This window comes from Engraulis encrasicolus, chromosome 16 (genome assembly GCF_034702125.1).
Source record: "Engraulis encrasicolus isolate BLACKSEA-1 chromosome 16, IST_EnEncr_1.0, whole genome shotgun sequence".
NCBI lineage: Eukaryota > Metazoa > Chordata > Actinopteri > Clupeiformes > Engraulidae > Engraulis > Engraulis encrasicolus.
The window spans coordinates 177,070-199,238 of NC_085872.1; the positions used below are offsets into that span (position 1 = coordinate 177,070).

The following is a 22,169-nucleotide window of genomic DNA, read 5'->3' on the forward strand; positions in this document are numbered from 1 at the left end:
CCCTATTCAGACAGCAGCGATGGTCAAATACTTGGCAGAAACTGGACTAGGCAATAGAATTTGACCTTTTCTATTCTTTTTCTTTTTCCTTTTCCTTTTTAATCTTTATCCTAATTCTTCCCCCCCCTGTTCTATACTCTATTTCTCTCTATCCCTGTGTCTCTCAAGGATCAATTAAGTAGGCCTAGTTCTTAGCATAGTGGATCACACCTCAGCCCGGTTGGTGGCGGTAGTGCACTCAGTTTGCAAGCCGCCAATAAAAAACACAGAAGAAGAAAAAGACCACAGCCTCTTTAGCTAGTTGAGTGGCAAATCAAAGAGTGGCGGCTAGGCTGTTGTTTTCGTAAAAAAAAAAGGGTATGTTTGGGAATTGGTTGTATTCTGGGCTCTTGCTGCTGGGTACCGAGACTGTGATGTATACAAATATTAGGAAATGCATACGTTATCAGAGACTGCCCTAACTCACTATTTCTAGCGCACTACTGATAGGAAACCCAGCTGTAATTAGGCGCACATGCGCCGATGCCCCACTAGGGTCGCTTACGCGCGCACGTTTAATAGTTAAGCAATGAACGCGCCCCTACTCTTTCTGCGCAGCGTGTAATGGCGCAGGACCGAACCGGGACGCGGGATCGATCTGAAGTAGAAAAAAACATCTGATTAAACTCGATTTGAGTTATATTGGAAAAAAATAACAACAAAGAAAGCAAACATAAAGGGAGACGATATTGAAAAGGAAGGTTTATTATTAATTCTTCGAGGAACTAAAGGAAATTCTTCGGGTATTTGTTCTCATCAAAACTTGTTTTTACCTGAGATGGATCAGTTCGAAACACCCTAAAACTGATTCAGAAGGGTAAGTGTAAATCTATATTCACCGTCAATGTTGGCATTGTGATTGATAATACCAGATAGCAGCTTTCCCATTTGTTATACCGGCATGTACGGTCTTCATCCCCCTCCCTTCCCCCTGGAAGTTATTGTTTACACGCCGCATCCACCAGTTTCGGCTAATAGTGTGGTGAGTGCATTGATGACCTCGTTTAAACCATTGCATTGGTGTCATGCTGTTATCGTTTATTAAATATCTAATTTACTATCATTGTTCGTCAGACTGATGTTTAATTCGGCAAAGTTGAGGCTTCTTGAGTCAATACATGGTCAAAGTTTGTTGATGGTCTCGGAATAGCAAAAAAAGCTAGCTCTCGCAACAGAGCTTTCCATTGAGCAAGAGACGAATGGACTTCTCTGAAATTATGCGTGTGTAGACTATGTGGGTAATTTATCCATTTGGTAAACGCAATATAATGAAAATGTTGAAATACAAACGTTAATTTCGAACATGCATATGCACTGCTTTGTTACACACAACAAAGCGTTAGCAAGCTAATTGTGTGTTGCTTTGAAAACACGAGGTGTGTAGCTACCGTCGAGGTGGTAAATCGTTTTCTGAATGAGTTGGTAAAGGGAGATCCAACCTTCATTCACGTAAGTGCGTTAAATCCCACTGTAAACGTAAACATCTAGGCGAACTTGAACCAGTATCTATACCATCGCAGGTAATTGTGTGATGGTTACCCTCTGAGTGAATCCAGAGAACGGTTTTTTTCCCGGATGAAAAGTCGGTTGTCCAGAGGACAATGTAAGAAGGGTGGCTTGAGGGCAGCTGACCAGTCACTTCCACTAAAGATGGCCACTTATTGTCAGTTTTAATATGTCCGTGTTGTTTGAAATAATGTGTCAGGTTGTGCCGAAAGTCACAATGAACACTTTAAAGGTGATTTCTGATGTGGAATAGTTTGCATTTGAATTCCCTTGACTGAAAGTGTTGCTGTCCTGACTGGGGGAAAAAAAACCTGCGGTCGTAATTAGCTCGTCGAATGAGCCCCCCCCCATGCTGCGGGCGGTGGTGAACATCGTTCATTGTCTACAAAGTCCCTCGAAACGGGTAAATCTATGTGTTTTCATGGTTTTATTACTCGATATGTACCGCCATTAGTTTTATCTTACACTTCCGTGTTTGTGAAAGTTTTTGATACCGTGCGTGTAGGCCTATGGGGTCGTTTGAGTGTAGAAAACACAGCTCAATGAAATTGAATCCGGATTCTATGTCGCCTGATGGCCCAGCGCATTGGTCGGGTTTGCACCATAGATTTCGCAAATCATCATTTGCAATGTTTGATGCATTTGCCTGCACCACTGAAATGGATGGTGCGAATGGTTGCGTATGTTTAGCGTGGATGCGAGTTTTCTTTACGAGTTCACCGTTTGACCACGCGCACATGCGCGGTTCACACGCCTCATCTTACGCTTTAAGATGGCAGCTATCAACAGTCGGCCTGTTCAATCAAGACATTACTGTGGGCCAGAAATCGTACCTCCTCGTTCTCCCTTTTTGGGTGGCAACTGTAGGCTATGCAAAGCATTATTCTGAATTGTGTTGCCTTGAGTAAGGGAAGATGAAACCATATTGCGTCAGTATTCCATTTAATTCAAGTTTGCTTTATTGACATGCTTTTTTAAGGGATGAGAATCTTCCACCATCAAAGCAATGCAATACGCATCTCGACATGCCAACAATCTAAGCGTTCAGGATTTATGAAATTTTCAGCGATAACTTATGAGATGCGATTCAATATGGACCAATCAAATTATAAGCCCATGTGATGCATTTCGGCACAATGCGATACAGAACAGATTGAAATATTAGGTTGATATTAGAGGCTAGATTTTGAAACAGAAAGCAGGGAGAACTTATTTGTGCTGTTTCACACTGATTTGGGCAGAGAATGGATTCTTAAAAATATATCTGGACATCATACAAATGAACATATCTTTAACATAAATATGAAAGTACAGAGCTTCTGCTCATATTGGAATATTGAGCAGATTGGATTATTTAGTCATTGGACATTGACAGCTTGGTATGAGCCCTGAACAATGTATCTACAATGAATCTAGATTAGAACCATTTAGTAGATGTAGGGAATGGTGGTACTAACACCAGGGAAAATATCCGGCTCACTGAAGTGTTGGAATTGGCTGCTGAGAAACTTGACTTTTTAAGCTGTATGGACAGCCTGTGTTTGAGCTAAGCAGACTTGTCTGTGTCCTGTACCAGAGAAATATGACACGCTGCTAAGCAATGTTGCACTAACCAACTTAATGATTTTACTTTTTTACTGAATGGATTTGACACTGGTGCACGGGTTCTATAACATTTTCCAACACTGTTCTGTTCTGTTCTGTCTCATGCGCTGACCATTTGCTGTCTTTACGAAACGGCAGATGTCAGCAGATGGCTTTCTCTGGTTCGTGATATGCATTTTAACTTCAATAGTGAAGATAGAGTGGCCTGTAAAGCTCATTTTGCAAGGCTCTGAAAGTGCTCTTTTTGTGCCTCCTGGCACAAGTTGGTTGTACAGCATCCACATTTCCTTGGTGTGCTGACAAGTTCCCCGGCAGTCCTTTTTTGTCAAGTAGCCAAATGAAAAGAATGTAAAAGAAGTCAATGTCTTTCCTGTTGTAATAAGACGTATCACTAAACACTGACACTTCAGTTGTGGAACATTGATTTATTCCCTGCATTTTTGATGTTTTTCCATTGTTAACCAATGTGCACATTTGCATTGGGATCAAAAGGCTTAATTAATGAAAAATAATGATAATATTGTAAACCCTGATAATTTTGGTCACAATGACAATTACAATATACAGTGACACAGCACCCCTAGTAGTCTTGTACTCATGAATCAAGACTTAGTAACTTACTTCGACTTTTTCCCCTCAAGTAATTCCCAAAAAAAGTGAAAAAATATGGACACAGTAAAAAAAAAGGCACGTTGAAAAAAAGATGAAGAGTGAAGGAGGATTGGTTCATTATCTATTGAATGTTCATGGCAGTTAAGCACCCTGATGGCTTGAGGGAAGACGACGTCCCTTTGTTGGGTGGTGTGGGCGCACATGCACCTGCGTCCAGAGGGTCTGTGTGTGTGTGTGTGTGTGTGTGTGTGTGTGTGTGTGTGTGTGTGTGTGTGTGTGTGTGTGTGTGTGTAGCTGGGCTGGGCTGGTGTGGTTCAGATATTATGCGTTTGGTCTTTCTTAAACATTGTCGGTTATAAAGATTATCGATATTGTAGTTCAGATTTTATTACCTTTTGAGCAGCCTTGATCTTGGATCAATCTCCTTTCTAATGTAAGCCTGGCTGCTGTGAGTTGGTGAATCAATAAGCTTATTGTGAACTTCTATATTTAAATGTGATGTTCAGAATGGATTTTTACATTTGAAAGATATTGTGAAATAAATAGACATACTTCTGTGAAAAAAATGCATGTTCAGATGGAATTTAGATATGCATGGCCACTGCCTTTACTGACACAGACCTTACCCAGCACTCTACTAGGCTATGTTGCTGTGCTATGTTTGTTTAGTTTTCAGATAAACTTATGAACCTGGTATCCTTGCTTGCTGCCACTTATTGTGAACTTGGCACACAAGGCATGCAAACAGCTCTGGCTCATGTTGGTTGGGAGGGTAGTGATGAGGCCAAGGGTGCGTTTGTTCAAAAAAGGTTGAGAACCACTACTTTACCCGATGTTTTTTAAACTATTAACTTAGGGCCTTATTGATGCGGGCAAAATTATGTAGTACCTAGATTGCATTTCCTCACAGAAAATGCTGAAGTATGCTTGCCCCTCATGCATCCGCTGCCCGTCATGCATTTGTTGCCCCTCATGCATTTGTTGCCCTTCTTGCATACTCAGCACACATACACGCTGCCACACATTGCCCAAAAGACAGACCGCCAGAGAATGGCCTAAAACAACACACATTTGCCTATTGTTGCGCCCCCTTGTAGCTGCTGTGCACCCACTTTGATATTTGTCTATTAAGGACAGGAGAGATCATGTGTACCAAGTTTAGTTGTGATAAGAATAGGCGTTGACGAGATATGAGGTAACTTCCTTTTGACCTTCAAATTTGACCTTTGAGGTCAAGTTCCATCTTGGCAACTGAGTGATTCTGAAAACCTTAGTCCATGCTTATAACTTCTAGCATGGTTGCAAAGTTTTAACAAAAAATTGCCATCAAAAGTGTTTTTAGGGTCTTGGCTCCCTGACTATAAAGTGCAAAAAGGGTTTATATAGGCCCAAAACATTTTCACTAATTCAGGGCTGATAGTATTCAGGCTCCATGCCTGATATCAGGCTTGACAGAGTTTGCAAAAATAAAAACCTTGATAATTTGCCATTAGATTATTTCTCAGAAAGTGTTACAGGTTCAGGGTTTTCTTCTACAATTAGGCTTGAATAATGGTCATACACAGGCTATTAAATGTTTGAATAATGTGTCAAAATAGTCCTACGTTACGTCACTATGCAGTATCTTGTCGTCGTCGTTAGAGCAGGGAAAAAAGTTCAGGCTCAGGATTTTTTTTCACTATCACCCCTGCTAATTGTACCGCCCCCGACAGGCCGATTTGGACAAAAATCGGTTTGTACCCTCTGGTTATACTGGACATAATGTGTATTAATTTTTGTTGTGATACGAGTAGGCGTTGCTGAGATATGAGCTCACTTCCTGTTTGGCGTCTTCGCCGCCAAATTTGATTGGCTTCTTTTCAAAGACGGTTCAATCAATCGTTCCGCAACTTACAGGGTAGATGTATATCAGTCTGAAGATGCCGTGTGTAAAATTTCAGGATGATCCGCCAAAAATTGTGGGCAGGGCACCATTTTTATTCATTTTTACAAAATTCAAAATGGCGGGAAAACTATCCAGGCGGAAAGGGTGCGTTGGATTCGTCTTGGTCCAAGGATTCCAGGGATACCAAGTTTTTGAAAATTGGACCTACGGTTCAAAAGTTACCGTTTTCCTGTTGGTGGCGCTAGAGAGTTCGAGTTATCCATAAACTGAGTACAAGCACACATCCTCGGACCGAACCGAACAATTTGGCATCGGAACGGACTCTCTATCTCGAAGACTTCTTGCCATTATGATGTCTGGTAGAATTAAAAAATATAATAATAAGAATAAACGGGGGAATAACAATAGTATGCTTGCCGCATGGCAAGCATACTAATTATACGAAATATTGATAACACTATTCTTTATGTGAAGCCTACAAAGTTGCACAAGTCAGACTAGGAAATTGCAAAAGGCAGCATGCACAGTTTTCCTCCACTGACGAGTGTAATGCTGCTGTGCTGAATTGACGTGTGTGTGTGTGTCAAGGCTTGACACTGACTGGCGCCAGGGCGCCAAAAAATTGACTTTGGCCAATAACAAACTGAGTCTCACTAGCACTAGGCATTTGGACGGTAACTTATTGGGATATGATTTTTTAAAAAGAATTTAGTCTGAGATTTCTGTAGATGCTCCGCCTTGCGTCTGACTTAAAATACCTACCACTGATTATTCTCCGGTTTAAATAAGTTTGCCATCAACTGACAAGCGACGCAGAATCTTTATTTTGCAATCTGCCTTTACAATCCAGTAGTGCTCATCAAAATGACCAAGGCAAGAGGTATACGACATGAGAAGTTTGAGATCAGTTTACAGCATGAAGATGATGGTAGCCTACAAATGAACTCGTCAACATGTAATGTCCCGCTCATTGCCAGCCGTTTTTGATTTACCTGGATGGTTTTAAACACACAGGCTACACGTGTCGTCCTTGTTGCATTGTTTATCAAGATAAATGTTAACAAATTTCTGTGGTTCATTTCAAACAGCTTAAAACTGTAGTTGACAACGTCAGCTATAACGGCCCACAATATTGAGAAATGGTCGGTCTTAAATCGGTCTCGGGTTCATAATTGACAGTTAATGTGCCGGGCTGAGCCGGGCCAGGCTCGAATGAGCGCGGGCTTGGGTAGGGTCAAGTTTGATTCTTTAGGCCCGATTTAAGCGCTAAACGGTATGCCCTGAGAATCTGCTTCAGCCGGTCGGTTGCTGATGACGTGCGGCTCACATCGGGTAGCTACTCGCATGGGGTTGCTACTCCCATGGGGTTGCAACAGAGTCGGTGGCCACTTGATCCCACAGACCATGAAGCAGGACGTATGTCATGGAATTCCGCGCATGACTAATCTGAAATGGTGTCCCAAATAGCGCCCCTGAAGCGTAACCAAGATGGCTGCCAAGTAAAAGGACTTAAACTAAATGACTTTGACTGTGGTGCATCTGCTTTGTTATAAACCTAAGAACTGAATATACTTGCCCCTTGTTCTAGAAAGACTGCTGACCAGTTAAATCAGCGTTGTGATCGGCTTCTGTACAGCGCAGCGTGCTGCCAAACCGTACTCTGACAGAGTAGCACTGCAATACAGAGGAGGCAGCTGTCAATCGTGAGACTGCCTCCATTACTTCGCATTACTTCTGCACGAGGACTGACAACATCACACAAACATGTTCAACAAGGGCTTTATCATCCACAGTCTACTGGCGAAGGAGAGGGAGAAATTACAAGTCATAATCTTTCAAGGATGCAACTAAATATCGGAGGATGCATGTTATGAAAAAATATACGCAGAGGGCAGTTTGGTCGCGGCGGGAAAGTTCCTCTGAGTGGGTAAAATTGTAACAATGCCCTGTTGTTTTTTTTAAGACAAAAAAGTGGAGCCACGCCTGTTCCGTTCCAACCGTGTTTGTCTGGAAACCTGCAAACTTTCCAAAAAAGTAAAATAAAAGTTGTATGAAAATATATTTCCATAGAACCTAGAACCACACAATGTTGAAGGGGTTCTATTGTCACCCCTTTCCTATGCAAAGATTCCCACATCTCTCAATTTTTTTTTAAACGAAAGTGATGGCTGAAGAAGCACATGCTGATACATTATGAAGTGTTAGCTGTTAAACACAACTTCTTTGTGTTTTAACCTATGTGCTGAAGAGGCTGATCGGTTTTTTTTTTTTTTAAGTTTTGTTTTTTCAGCAAACTCTGAGGAGATGAGGACTAGATGAGTTTTACAGGTGTTTTGTGGGGGTGTTGAGGGCTTAATATGGCAACATATGATCAGGTTTATCACAGGTATACTATCAGATTTGGGATATCTCATGTGACTAAATTTTAAGGTAATCACAACAATAAGCCTTGGACTTTTTTTTAAAACACCGCTTCAATTTGCACGCATTAACTTAAAATCTGTCCCTTTCTCAAATTGCTCTCTTTTCCTATAGGTGCCACGACTTCATCGCAATGTGACGACCTTCGCAAATTGAGGAGTTCTGCACTGACATGAGACACGAGTTGCATGAGCTTGAGTCAGTTCTCACATCCTGCTTGTGAAACATTTTGTTCCATAGTTTTGGGGCAAAGGACCAATGGCAGACCCTAGCATGATGAGCCTCTTTGGGGATGATGGCCATTTGTTTCCCAATGACTTGGAGGGTCTGGGGGACTGTGGCTATGCACCACAAACACAAGCCAACCCTATGGCTCCACCTGTCGCTCACGACCAGACCTACGGCCAGATGACTGCAGGCGTTCATGTGTCCTCCCAAGCCGTTTCTGCTCAACCAAAGATCGGACCCCCTCCTACCCACCGCTACGACCATTTCAGCCCGTATGAGCAGCAACAAGGTACTCACATGGTCTCCAATGGGCCCATAAATGGAATGTCTTCCCCGCAATCCCGCTATCACTCCACTCCGGCAGGGTCTGTACCACCTGCTCGCCATGCCTACCCCGTCTCACAAACCGACACCCGAGCCCAGGCCTTCACTGATGGCAATGGCAATAACTGGGCTCCTCCACAAGTGTTACAAGTGTCTGACCAGGCAGGGCCTCCCTTTCAACAGCAAGCAACTCCCTCTCAGCACGCAAGCTCAGGCCCTCAAGCACATGGAACTCATCAGATGGGTGCGTACATGACTCATGCCGACTACTCAATGTCAGGTCATGGTCAGTCACAGCAGCGCGTGAATCGTTTCCCCCAGAGCTTGCCACAGGAGCCTAACCATTTCATGGGTCACGTCGGCGTCCAACCGAGTTCCAATATCGGCGGACCTCCCGGAGCGCCTTCAATCCCACATCCAGGCCAACAGCCTCAGAGGCACCCACAGCAGTTTCTCCATCGGCCTGCCCTGGCCGGACTCCGCCCCGAAAACATGCCCAATCCCCATGGTGCTCAATATCCAACGAGCCCCTCACGGCATCCACCATCGCAACAGGTGATGGCTGGACGAGCCAACCCCAATGTAGGCTTCAACATTCACAGCCAACCAGTAACCTCAAACACTGTGAGCATCTCAGGACAATATCCTCCATACGGCCCGTATGGGAGCATTAATCAGGGAATAAGCAGTCCTTCAGGGATGACGCCCGGTATGAGCCTTCCGACCAGTAGCAGTTACCCCAATCAGGGTGGATTGCCCCAACCCCAGCAACAAAGATACCCACCTACACAACAGGGACCAATGCAGCAGCCTGCTCTCCAGCAAATGAACCAAACCAATGCCCAAACTATGCATCCAGGGTCAAGTTCTTCCACTGCCCAGCAGAATAAGCAACAACATCTTCCTCCACCTCAGGGAGCCTACGGTCCCAATTCCTCAATGTCACCCCTGAAGAGCTTGAGCAAATCTTCCGATACTCCTCCTCGACCCTCAAGCACTGGCCTCGGCTCAGACATTGTTTCAAGTGGTTACAGTACAAATGCAGCAGGCAGCCTGCCACTTTCTCAGAGAGTACCGGACATGACACACCCACAGGTGTACAACTCTCTGTCTCCTAATCGCAGACCTCAGGGTAGAACCCCGAACCATGAGTTGCCTTCCCAGCAGGGCTCAACAACAGACCAGAGACTGCAGTCTCAGCAGCTGCAGTCCACTTCGATGCCTTTCCAGAGCTCTCCTCCCCCCTTGCAGCAGCCTTGGGTGCCACCACAATCACCGCAGTCAACTCCACCCAGACAGAAAGGGCCTCACATACAGGTATGTATTGAATGCTCAAAATGTGCTGAGAGAAAAATTATGATATGCATTCATTTGTACTACTTGGAAAATACTGAACATCGGAAAAGGGTAGAATTCTACGTCACTCACTCAGATGTTTTTTTTTTAATGGCCATTGTTACATTCCGCTTCTATTTGTCACCCACTTAAATTCGTCTGAAGGCTGAAATATTCTTCATTGCAATTATCAATATTTCGCAACATTTGTCCAAATACTTCGTGCATCCTTACAATTGGGCAACTTCCACACCTAGGATGTTTGTAGAACCTTTCCAGGGCTCTAGAGTACGACCAATTTGGTCGCATATGCGCCCTATTTTTGTGCACCGGTGCGACCAGCCTTTCGGGGGGAAAAATATGCAACCAAAGAATATGGATAATGCAACTCTGAAAGTCTACTTGGGTTTTGCGCCCCATATCGAGGTTTAAACAAATCAGAATTAAGGAAGGGCGGAGCCTTTATCTGGTTGGTCGTGGTCCAGTGTGTGTGTGTGTGTGTGTGTGTGTGTGTGTGTGTGTGTGTGTGTGTGTGTGTGTGTGTGTGTGTGTGTGTGTGTGTGTGTGTGTGTGTGTGTGTGTGTGTGTGCTTGTAGAGAGAGAGAGGTAGAGAGAGGTAGAGAGAGGGAGAGAGAGAGAGAGGTAGAGAGAGGTAGAGAGAGGTAGAGAGAGAGAGATTTTCGTGAAGTTAAAACCAACAAAATGATCCGAAGATCCGGGCCAATGCTCTGATATGGAACCAACGCCATGTTCGGTGAATGAACCGGAGAATGTGGCAAACACTGAGCGACAACTCGTAGCCAAAATACGAAAGTATTAGGGGGGATATTGGTGCTCTGCTATTTCCACAGACGTCTTCAGCTTTTAAGTATCTGCTATGACACCTATAAATTGGGCACACGCCACATCATTGCTGTAGATCTTTCATGGATAATTATTTTATTTCTGACTTCAACTTTGTGAATGAAATCTCCTCACTCTCAATGTTGTAAGCTGTCGGGAGAGTGGTTAGGCCAGTTTCCCAGGCTACGATATGACAAGGGAGAAAACGTGATGCACTGCATATTGCAAAGTGCGGAGATGCGATGGCTGGTAACAGTTCGTTTGCCACTGGCTGCCAAACATCTCGTATTGAAACGTTGAAAAAGCACTCGCATAAATAAAACGCTCGACATGCCGTGATGGTGTTCCCTCTCTCCACTGCGGCAGGCAGCCAGCATCAAACAGGTCCTCAGAGGAGGCCGCGGTGATAATTAAGTTCAATGTAGACAGATATTGCGTCGTCATTATCTTGCTGAGAGGAAGACCAGAGTGTATACATAGGGCACATGGAGGTGAAGCACCATGCCCAAGTTAAGTATGTAATTTTGACTTTGTGTCAATAATATGCCCATTTTATCTTATTAGGCTACTGAAATGAAACATGAATACAAATGAATCCAAAATGCAAAAGTAGACTGTATTGCATCAGAAAAAAATAGTTTTAAACTATCTTTTTATTTCTTTGCATTCTGTTGTTAGCCAGTTATTAACCAATGAACATAGACAGGCAGCTATTTAAAATAATAATAATGATGATGATGATGATAACAAAAACAAAAGGCATTTTAAAACCTTTAAACTGCGATGGAACGTGGTCGGAAATTTGGGTGCACCTAACTTTTGTGCTGGTGCACCCAAGAAAAAAAGTTAGGCGCACCAGTGCAACCAGTGCAAAAAGTTAGTCTAGAGCAGTGGTTCCCAACCTATGGGTCGGGACCCCCCTTATGGGTCACCAAAGATCCACAGGGGGTCGCGGAGCCCTCTTGATTTTAAGGGGTTTCGTTTTAAATTTATATAGCCCATGTTGAATAAAAGACAAAGCATTTAACTAATAAATGCATAGACGCAACAAATTGTAAGTGCTACATTAAACATTTATTCTATATTTGACCAAAGATGAATTGAGCAATAAAATAACTAAAATAAGTTTTCGCAGGAAACAGAGGGCATCTTGTGACTCCGTCTCGTGCGGGCGCTCGCGTGGTTGGGTCACCAAAGCTTACAATAGTAAAAACATGGGTCCCTTAAGAAAAAGGTTGGGAAGCACTGGTCTAGAGCCCTGCTTTCATACGTCATCTCTGGACATAAAGTGAATTGTAGGTGGTTTTTTTGGCCTGTGTGAATGTAAATTTTGGGCTCCAAAACTTGTTAACCTTGACTTTGTCAGGTAACACATACCTGGCTACACATGACCTGTATCTTCATAAATTTTATTTAATATGAGCTATTTTATTGACGTTCATTACTTCATTGTATGGTTTTTTTAGACTCTGTCGTAAACCAGTTTATTCCTTTACTGTGCTGCTCTCTGCTTGCAGCCGCTCTGCTTGCATCTATCCCCTCTGGAGTTTGCCATGTAAGGGATGATGTTCGGCGAGAAGGCCCCTGTCGTGGAATAGCGTCCGACAGACTTCATCCCTCTGAAGGGAACCGTTTCAGGATAGGACCTAACTTGCCGAACTTTATCCTATTGATTTACATGCCTACCCTTATTATGATCCATTATTCATCATCATGCTAACTAGTTTAATTATGGGGTAATTAAAATGACTTGCATGACACAAAATATATATATTTTTACTTCTAAACACAAAGTCTGTTGCCTTTGTCAGTGGTCTGATATTGAATTCACAATGTATTGAAGATGAGCCATGAGTCGCTACAATGAGATTAGTAAAATAGATTAGTAAAAGTATTCAAAATATTCTTGCAGTGAAGTGAAGGCCCACCTGGGAATCTCCAACTTCCAAGGTCATTGTGACAGCACTCCACAGCACACAAGTGCACACTGCACACAATGAAATTGCATTTTTCCCCCGCCTGTGCAAGGGTGCAGCCCCCAGTGTTTCACCAAGGGAGCAGTGCGGTTGGATAGTACCATGCTCAGGGTACCTCAGTCATGGAGGAGGTTTGGGGGGAGCACTGGTTAATTACTTCCCCCACCAACCTGGCTGGTCGGGAATTGGCAACTTTTGGGTTACAAATCTGATGCCCTAACCGCTTGCCCATGACTGCTTATCCACCCTATCCTGCCTATCCAACTTGTGGTGTAGCTGTGCTAGCTGAGAATCACTGATCTACCTGTCTACTATTCATTCCAATAAGTGCTGCTTAGTGCTTAGCATGAATCCGAAATGTTGACTCATTCATTACTCGATGCCCTAGCTGTCACTAGCAGGTGACAGTGAACGAATAATTAAGATTTTCCATTCCCATTTGGTGTTTCCCATATGTGTCGTGTAGGGATGTCAACAATTAATCGATAAATTCAATAGCAGTTGAGACTCGGGTGGGTCTGAAATGAGGAAGTGCGAAGAGGGGTGTGAAGAGTGGGAACATTTCAGTCATCTTAATTGAAATCCAGCAATTTATCTGATTTTATTTTTTACAGTTTATCGTAAGTCGATCAATAAGGTCATTCAACTAACAATGAATGTATGAATTAATGAATGAACATCATTAGTCATGTCTGGACTGCTCTGCTTTGTGTCTTGGGTAGCGTTCTCCACCAGGGCATCCTGTTGAGGTGGCCACAGCCATTGGTCCGCCCTCTTCTGTCCAAGGGGCACCGGTGCCCTCTCAGCCAGGTGACACATGTGACCAGCAGCAGACGGAGAGCCATGAGCCTCAGAAGAAAAAGAGAAGGAAGAGCAAGGTGAGCAAGGGGGACGACGGTGCACCAGTTGGCGAGAAGAAGCCAGATGCTGCAATGGACCCAGATGCAGCCCAGACCAAACCGACGCCGAAAAAAAAGAGCAAGAAGCCCAAGGAGCCTAAGGAGCCTAAGGAGCCTGGTGCTCCAAAAACCCCCAAAGCGCCTAAGGAGAAGGTCAAAACCACCACTCCAAAACCCAAAAGCTCAAAGAAGCCAAGGTATTGCTTTTTTGTAATCAACATTTTATTGATTTTCAACAGGGATCATGGTGGCAGGGATGGGGTTACAGACATAATGATCGTACAGACAACATAATCGTACATCAATAGTGAAACAATAAAAAAAGAAAATATAAAGCTGAAATTCTACATGACAATGTTGGGTAAAGCGTGGTCATGTGACCTACAGTGGCATGAGAGTTTGGGCACCCTTTTGGAAAATCATTACATCTCCGGTTCATCTATTGTTGAGCTTTTGAAGCAGCAAATTTCAACATACAGCCGTGGAAAGAATAGAGACCACTTTCTCTGATTTTTCTGATTTTACCATGGATAGGTATGTGTTTGAGTAAAACATTGCTATTTCATTATATGAACGGCCTACCATGTTTCCTCCAAATTTTGAAAGAAAATATTGTCATTTAGAGCATTTTTGTTTTAATCTATTGTTTTGATCATTTTCTGCAATGTTTCTGGACCTCCAAAAAGGCTGGAGTTTGGATTGTCCATGTCAGGGCATTGATTTGGTGGTCCCCCATCCACAGCTTGATTGGCCAAGCTGAGTGGCTGGAACATTGTCCTTCTCTTAAAAACAGTCCTCAGCGTTCGGGGGCCTTGTCAGAACAGATGGAATGAAGTTTTGGCCCAAGATAACTTTGTATGTAGCTTCAGTGACGTGTCATTCGCGAAGATGAATCTGATCATTTCACATCTATTCCAACACCTGGATGGGTGGGTTAGCTAGAGACGTGGAGACGTGTACGAAACGCAGTGTCTTGCACCTGCTGTGAAATTTGGCAGAGAATAGGTGATGACCTGAGGATGCTTCAGCTAGGCAGAAATCGGTTAGCTTCATCTTTGTATGTGGCTTCAGTAACACACCCTTTGCAAAATTATCTTGGAATAAAACTGGCTTCCCTCTACTCTGACAATGTCCCCCAACTCTGTCGATTGTCTTTCTTCAGCAGGACAATGCTACAAGCCACGCAGCTTTGTCAATTAGTGTGAGGGTGGACCACCAGATCAAGACCATGTCATGGCCAGCCCAATCTCCAGGCCTGAATCCCATTGAAAACTTATGAAATGTGATAAAGAGGAAGAGGGGTGGTCAAAAGCCATCAAATAAAACTCAGCAACTTGACTTTTTGCAAGCTTTTTGTTTTCTTTGCCTTTTTGAGGTCTGAAAAAATTGCATATTTTGTGTTCTGTGTAGACCATTTGTAATTTTTTGCAAATAATTGAAATTTTCAGTTTCTCTGATTTTACTATGGATAGGTATGTGTTTGCGCTAAATGACAATACTTTCAAGTTTTTCAGCAGAAGTGTGGAGTTTTGCGACTTGTTTCAGTCAAGGACACTGCAGGAAGTGAACGGCCCTTCCACGCGTTCACATTGCAATAACGTCTTGCGAATGCATGCAACCATGGACACACCCATGTCAACGAGAGCGCGTGTGCCATCACACTTTGCATCAAGCAAATAATATGCAACAGTTTGCAATACGCGCACGAGAGAGAGAGCAAGAGCGTCTTCCAACAGGTGCTGTGCCACCATTGTAATGCTTGCATACAGTAGGCCTACTGTACCCCGCGACGCTCTTGATGGTATACCCATAAGTAGATTATTTTTTCATAACGTGCAGTCCCCTTTTCCCTCGAAGTCGTTCTAAAATGGGCCTATCGACAGAGATTTGAGTGTCGCGGCCATTATTTTTTTTTACACATTGGAGGCACTGGCTTATAAGAGGGTCATTTCACGTGAAATCAGACGCTTTGGGACCCGACCGATCCGGATTTCAATCATACTTGGTGTGCCTTTTTAGTAGCAAGGTAGCACCCCAGAACTGCATTGGTTTGAATCTGACACTAATATTAAGGGAGAAACAGACTAGGAAAGGTTCACATTTTAGGGTAGGACACTATACATTCAGCCTTGAATATATCAGTCAGTGTTAGGCACAAAAAGATGCCTGTGGTATTGTTTGAAAGCTCTTTTCTGGCTCTACATATTACACAATCAGCTTGGAATACAACAACTCTCAGAATATGAATTATGATAAATTGAAAAATTAAAAATTGAATATCTAAAAAAACTATATTTTAAAATGACCAGTTCCTTGTCCAAACGTAGCCGGCAATGTCATTAGCAACACCTCAAATGCTGGTGTTCGGTTTTTTATTCATTTCAGAGATAATTTGACTCACAAATATGGCATCATACAGACCACTTACTAATAATATGGTAATACCATAGTAGCATCACATGACAAAACAAAAACAGAACAAAAATGGTCAGTTTCCATGGTCCCAGGTTTCAGAAACTAAGGCAGATGTCCATTTATACACACCAAATGATGATATGTGAATGTTTGAACATTCCTTCTCTGTGTACCTGTGTCATCTTCCCTTTACCATACTTTAAAGTGATAATCAATGGCTACACTCTCATTTTGTACTCTACCAGTGCATTTGAAGCAGCAGCTGTGTCTTTTGTAGATAATGTATAAGTACGTCCTGTTGCAGTTAGGTTCCACTACCAGAAGCACATCCCGATGATCCATGACAAGTCTATCTGGTCTGAAGGGAAAAGTGAAGGATGGAGATGGTCCATGAGGATGCAGGAAGTTCAGTTTCACCTCTCCAGTGCTCAACATGCATTCCTCAACACATGCTAGCCACCAGTTGCCATCATATACAGCTACAACATACCCTTTGATGCTTGAAAATGTAACACATTCCTTTACTGAGCTCACTCTTTCAACTCCTTCTCTGAATGCGGAAAATGGCCTAATGTCCATTGACAATGGGCAGAAGCTGTGTAGTTTTTGAGTACCTGGAATAGTTCTTGCAGATTCAAACCTCCAACAGGTTCTCAGCTTCATGATGGTGCATCTCTCTCAAGAACATCCATTGCCAGTTTGCCACAACAGAGATGTACCATCATGAAGCTGAGAACCTGTTGAAAAGGTTGGAATCTGCAAGAACTATTCCAGGTACTCAAAAACTACACAGCTTCTGCCCATTGTCAATGGACACAGTGGAAGTTAGGCCATTTTCAGCATTCAGAGAAGGCAGAGTTGAAAGAGTGAGCTCAGTAAAGGAATGTGTTACATTTTCAAGCATCAAAGGGTATGTTGTAGCTGTATATGATGGCAACTGGTGGCTAGCATGTGTTGAGGAATGTATGCCGAGCACTGGAGAGGTGAAACTGAACTTCCTGCATCCTCATGGACCATCTACATCCTTCACTTTTCCCTTCAGACCAGATAGACTTGTCATGGATCATCAGGATGTGCTTCTGGTAGTGGAACCTGTAACTGCAACGGGACATACTTATACATTATCTACAAAAGACACAGCTGCTGCTTCAAATGCACTGGTAGAGTACAAAATGAGAGTGTAGCCATTGATTATCTCTTTAAAGTACGGTAAAGGGAAGATGACACAGGTACACAGAGAAGGAATGTTCAAACATTCACATATCATCATTTGGTGTGTATAAATGGACATCTGCCTTAGTTTCTGAAACCTGGGACCATGGAAACTGACCATTTTTGTTCTGTTTTTGTTTTGTCATGTGATGCTACTATGGTATTACCATATTATTAGTAAGTGGTCTGTATGATGCCATATTTGTGAGTCAAATTCTCTCTGAAATGAATAAAAAACCGAACACCAGCATTTGAGGTGTTGCTAATGACATTGCCGGCTACGTTTGGACAAGGATCTGGCCATTTTAAAATATAGTTTTTTTAGATATTCAATTTGTAATTTTTCAATTTATCATAATTCATATTCTGAGAGTTGTTGTATTCCAAGCTGATTGTGTAATATGTAGAGCCAGAAAAGAGCTTTCAAATAACACCACAGGCATCTTTTTGTGACTAACACTGACAGATATATTCAAGGCTGAATGTATAGTGTCCTACCCTCACATGTGAACCTTTCCTAGTCTGTTTCTCCCTTAATATTAGTGTCAGATTCAAACCAATGCAGTTCTGGGGTGCTACCTTGCTACTAAAAAGGCACACCAAGTATGATTGAAATCCGGGTCGGTCGGGTCCCAAAGTGTCTGATTTCACATGAAATGACCCAAGACGCTCTGGCAGTTTTTGACAATATTTTATTACAATATGTCATTTTAATCATTGATTTCCCCAAATGGTATTTTAGTTTGACAATTTTATAGAGAAGTGTAGACAAAAGGAAATGAATGTAATATTTTAGTTGACTAAAATTATTTTAGTTTTCGTCGACTAAGACTAAAACAAAAAAGATTTAGATGACTAAATTGTGACTAAAACTAAAACTTAATTAAAAATTCCTGTCAAAATGAACACTGGTTCGTTGTTCATGGTCTTGAATGAAGCGGCTGCCCCTTTAAATTATCCATGCTGGTTTTGTTGATGGGTGGAGTACGTAGCCATGTGTTTGACATTTGAGTTCTTATTGCTGTTCAAACTGCATTTTAACAAGTTGTCGTCTCTCGTGAATGACGAACATGAACGTACACCCACCCCAAAATATAAAACGTGAAAGTTTTTAGGATTTTGAGAAGACGCCTACAACTTAAATGTACACATATATTCCTCCAAAACTATAATTTTGCTTGGCTTCAACAACTTTGCTTGGCTTCAGCAACTGTCTTTGCATAACGCTCCATCTTATTATTAAGGGATTGAATGTCTTGAAAATTCAAGAGCCAATCTCTCCCCCCCCCCCCCCCTTGAGGTGTAGTCATCTTTTTCATCTAAGCTGTAATGGTACTCAACTCACGATTGGGTTCGTACCACAAATTTTGACATGGATTCAAGTGTCACAGAAAGTGTTATCATGATTTTGTCTCCTTGCACCGTGATAAAGTATTGTGATTACGTATCACGATTTCTCGGTTCGATATAATATTGTTTCAGCCCTACTTCCATCCCTTCAAACTCCCTTTCCACTTGTCTTTGTTTGCCCTTTTGTCTGTTTTCGACCTACCTGTAGTCATTTAGACCAGGGCTGTCAAACTCAAATTGACTAGGGGCCAAGATATGAGTGTGAGCTGTTTCACTGGACCTGAGCCCACTCTTATCCTGGTGACAAACCACATTTCATGTTCAAGTCTTGTTCCGCTATTAATCGTGTATCTGTGCCAACTGTGATACACATTTGAAATAAAATAAATAATGGCTAATAAAATGACATGGTTTTGGCCTCTAGATCTGAGTTTGACGTCCATGATTTAGACCATTTCTTTTAGCTTTTGCAGATGGCGTTAGAAGTCGCTAGAGCCACTGCGGTTGGGGGTTGTACAACAAGAGACACAAGTAAGCAAACTGACAAGAGGCAAGCAGATGGTTTGAGCTAGTGGCGTCCAGCCGAGGAACAGGTGCAGGTCACGTGAGTCAGACCGTTACCAAGGCAATAAGGTTGTTCTCAGTGTGGAAATGAGAAGGGGGGAGGGGGCAGGGCGGATAAGGTAGAACTTGCACCATGCATTTTCCTGGTGTTATTTTGATTTGTCTTTTCTACTTATTTCCTGTTTTGCGTTTTCTTAATTCCTGCTTTTATCTCTAACTCTTTTTTTTTTATTCAATTTTCACTTTCCTTGTGCTTTTTATTTTTATTTATTTTTTATCTTACTTTTCTGTAAAGCATTTATGTACAAAATTAGCTGTACAAATAAACTTGCCTTGCCTTGCCCTGGTGACCGTGGCTGTGGGTTACTGTAATCCCAGGCACCATGCTTTGTTTTTCTGGTGTTCTGTGCGCCACATGCATTACACTAATGTCCAATAGTCCTGTTATCTTGTATTTCGTGTCTTTCTTTAAACAAGTCTTGTTCAGGGTTGCAAAATGAATTTCAGGGAAAACCGAAAGTGAGATTATATTTTGCTTTGTATTAGGGATGCACAATGTCAAAAATTTCGACCGATTCCGATATTGATATTGCGGTTTTGGCCGATGACCGATATTAACCGATACCGATGTTTTTCTTTTAAAGAGATGACAATCATGCAAATAAACAGAATTTTTGAATGTCCTCTTACTTCCAAAAGCACGTTTTAACTCCCTGTGATAAAATTAGATACAAAATAGACACAAATTAGAAGACAAACAATGAAAGTCACCGTCAAGTCCAATCTTTTAAAACCGTAACATATTAAAAAAAAACATCGGCGTTAACATCGGCCCAGTTTTACCCGGACCGATGTACGATGTGTTGAGAAATGTCAAATATCGACTGATACCGATACATCTGGCCGATACGTCGTGCATCCCTACTTTGTATTCTTCATCTCCAACACCATACAGTTTTGATGCTATCAGTTCTGAAAAAGATCATCCCAGTTTAGATTTCTACTCCCTTGTGGTGTTGGGTAAATTTTGGCGATTTCAGAAGCTGCACCAAAACTAGAACGGAGGAGGTGTCTGCCCACCGACGTTTTTGTGCTTCCTCAGGGCCCTTGCTGTCTGTTTGAATGCCACCACATGCACATATTATACAAGTTTGTAAGAAATGTTGTGTTTATGTGAACTAAACTGTGTGATTACTCATTTTAAACAAAGCTGAAATATTTTTACAGCAAGTGACTTAAAGGCAAGACAATGTCATACCTGTGTAAAATTTAGTTTAAATCCCCCTTTTCTCTAATTGCACACAGCATGAAGAAGGCAGACTCTGATGGTGCTCAGGGCACCAAGAAAGAAGCCAAGCGGAAGAGGGAACCATCTGCTACCTTTGAAACTACAGAGAAGACGCCACCCCCCTCTCATGATGACGAGGAGGAGGAGGAGGACGATGATGGGGTTCAGGTAATTAGTCATGGCATTTCAGAGTTCTGACAACCTGGGTACAGGAAGTTGGTTGGTGACCTTCTCATGTAGATTCAAATGATTTTAGGCAGTAGCTTTCTTTTCGCTATAGACTCAACACAGAACTACTGTATAACAAAGATGATGCAAAAAGTAATTACATACTATATTATATTATACTATTATACTATATTATACACTTTGGGTTCTTGTTAAGGCAAGACACTGCAGGGGAATAGGGTCAACACTTCAGTTGACAGTGTTTCCCACAGAAATTTTGGAAACTATGGGGGCAGCCGGGATTTTTTTTGTCCGGGGGGGGTCTTTTCACGCGGGCCTTTTTTTGGGGGGGGGGGGGTGGGGGGAGGTGGAGTGGGGTTGTATTCGCGCAGTGTAAATGCAAAATGGCAAAACAATGAGTACTGTATGACATTGGCGCATGGAGAAACTATGGGCCTAGGCCTACATTTCAGCCATTTATATTTTGAGAAATAAGGCTACATAATACACATGCAGGGGTCTATGTAATGAAAAAAATAATAAAACAAAATAGCTGAGATAAGATGAGCAGATGAGCAGAGATAAGAATTTAAGATTACTGTGAAATTGTTAACGCATAAACAAAAAGGGTCTAAGAGGGTAGGCTATGCCTTTTCCCCACACACACATAGGTGTACACATTCTACATGAGGGGTGCTGGTCACAGGGCCACTTTTTCAAAATTCCTCCCATTAAAAGGGCTGAACAACATATTACACATTTATGTATATTCACATTCATTACACATTAATTTCTATATGCAGCCCGATGTCTCCTCTGCCTTGTCAATGAAGGCCTGTCACCTAACTCATTACAACTGTAAAACAAAGCCTGGGGAGTGTTAGTAAACTCATCCCAACTGTCCCTTCTCTGAAGGTTTTTTTATTGCTCCCAAACCCAAGTCAACTATACAACAACTTGCATAGGCTTTTGATCCCTCTGTCTTTCAAACACTTGTGGTTTTCTCTATAGGATGTATTTACTCCAGGAGGAAAATGCGAAGGAAATCGTAATTCAAATCGTTTTTAACAAAAACGGCAATCGTAAATTTAAAAAAAAAAAAAAAAATTTTTTTTTTATTTTTTTTTTTACATTTTCGGAAACTATGGCGGCCAAATTTAAACTATGGCGGCCCGCCATAGTTTCCTCAATGTATGGGAAACACTGGTTGAAAAACCATTTGAAGCTACTTTGTTACTTAAACACATCTGCAGCCAATGATTTGTTAATCTACTTCAAAACATGAAATGCTGCGTTATTACTACTTTTTATTCCATGTTGCTTTCGTAACTTCTAACGATGCTGTTTGATGAAAGTGAAGTGAAAGCCCAATTGGGAAGCTCCAAATCCTATTGTCATTGTGACACAGCACTCCACAGCACACAATTACACAGCTGCGTACAACGAAACTACATTTATGCCTCACCTGTGCAACGGGGCAGCCCCCTATGCCGCCCGAA

General features: G+C 42.2%; 1 protein-coding gene across 3 annotated transcripts in view; it reads left to right on the plus strand.

The window, feature by feature from the left end:
* Positions 1 to 374: 374 nt before the first annotated feature.
* Positions 375 to 22,169, plus strand: part of chd7 (chromodomain helicase DNA binding protein 7) — a 114,940-nt gene continuing 93,145 nt past the window's right edge. The window contains exons 1-4 of one of the 3 annotated variants that reach the window (XM_063218197.1): positions 375 to 856; positions 8,183 to 9,937; positions 13,497 to 13,870; positions 20,520 to 20,670. In XM_063218197.1, coding sequence (XP_063074267.1) covers positions 8,327 to 9,937; positions 13,497 to 13,870; positions 20,520 to 20,670 — 2,136 coding nt within the window. In that variant the 5' untranslated portion in view covers positions 375 to 856; positions 8,183 to 8,326. The other 2 variants (XM_063218198.1, XM_063218199.1) reach the window with 2 other exon arrangements.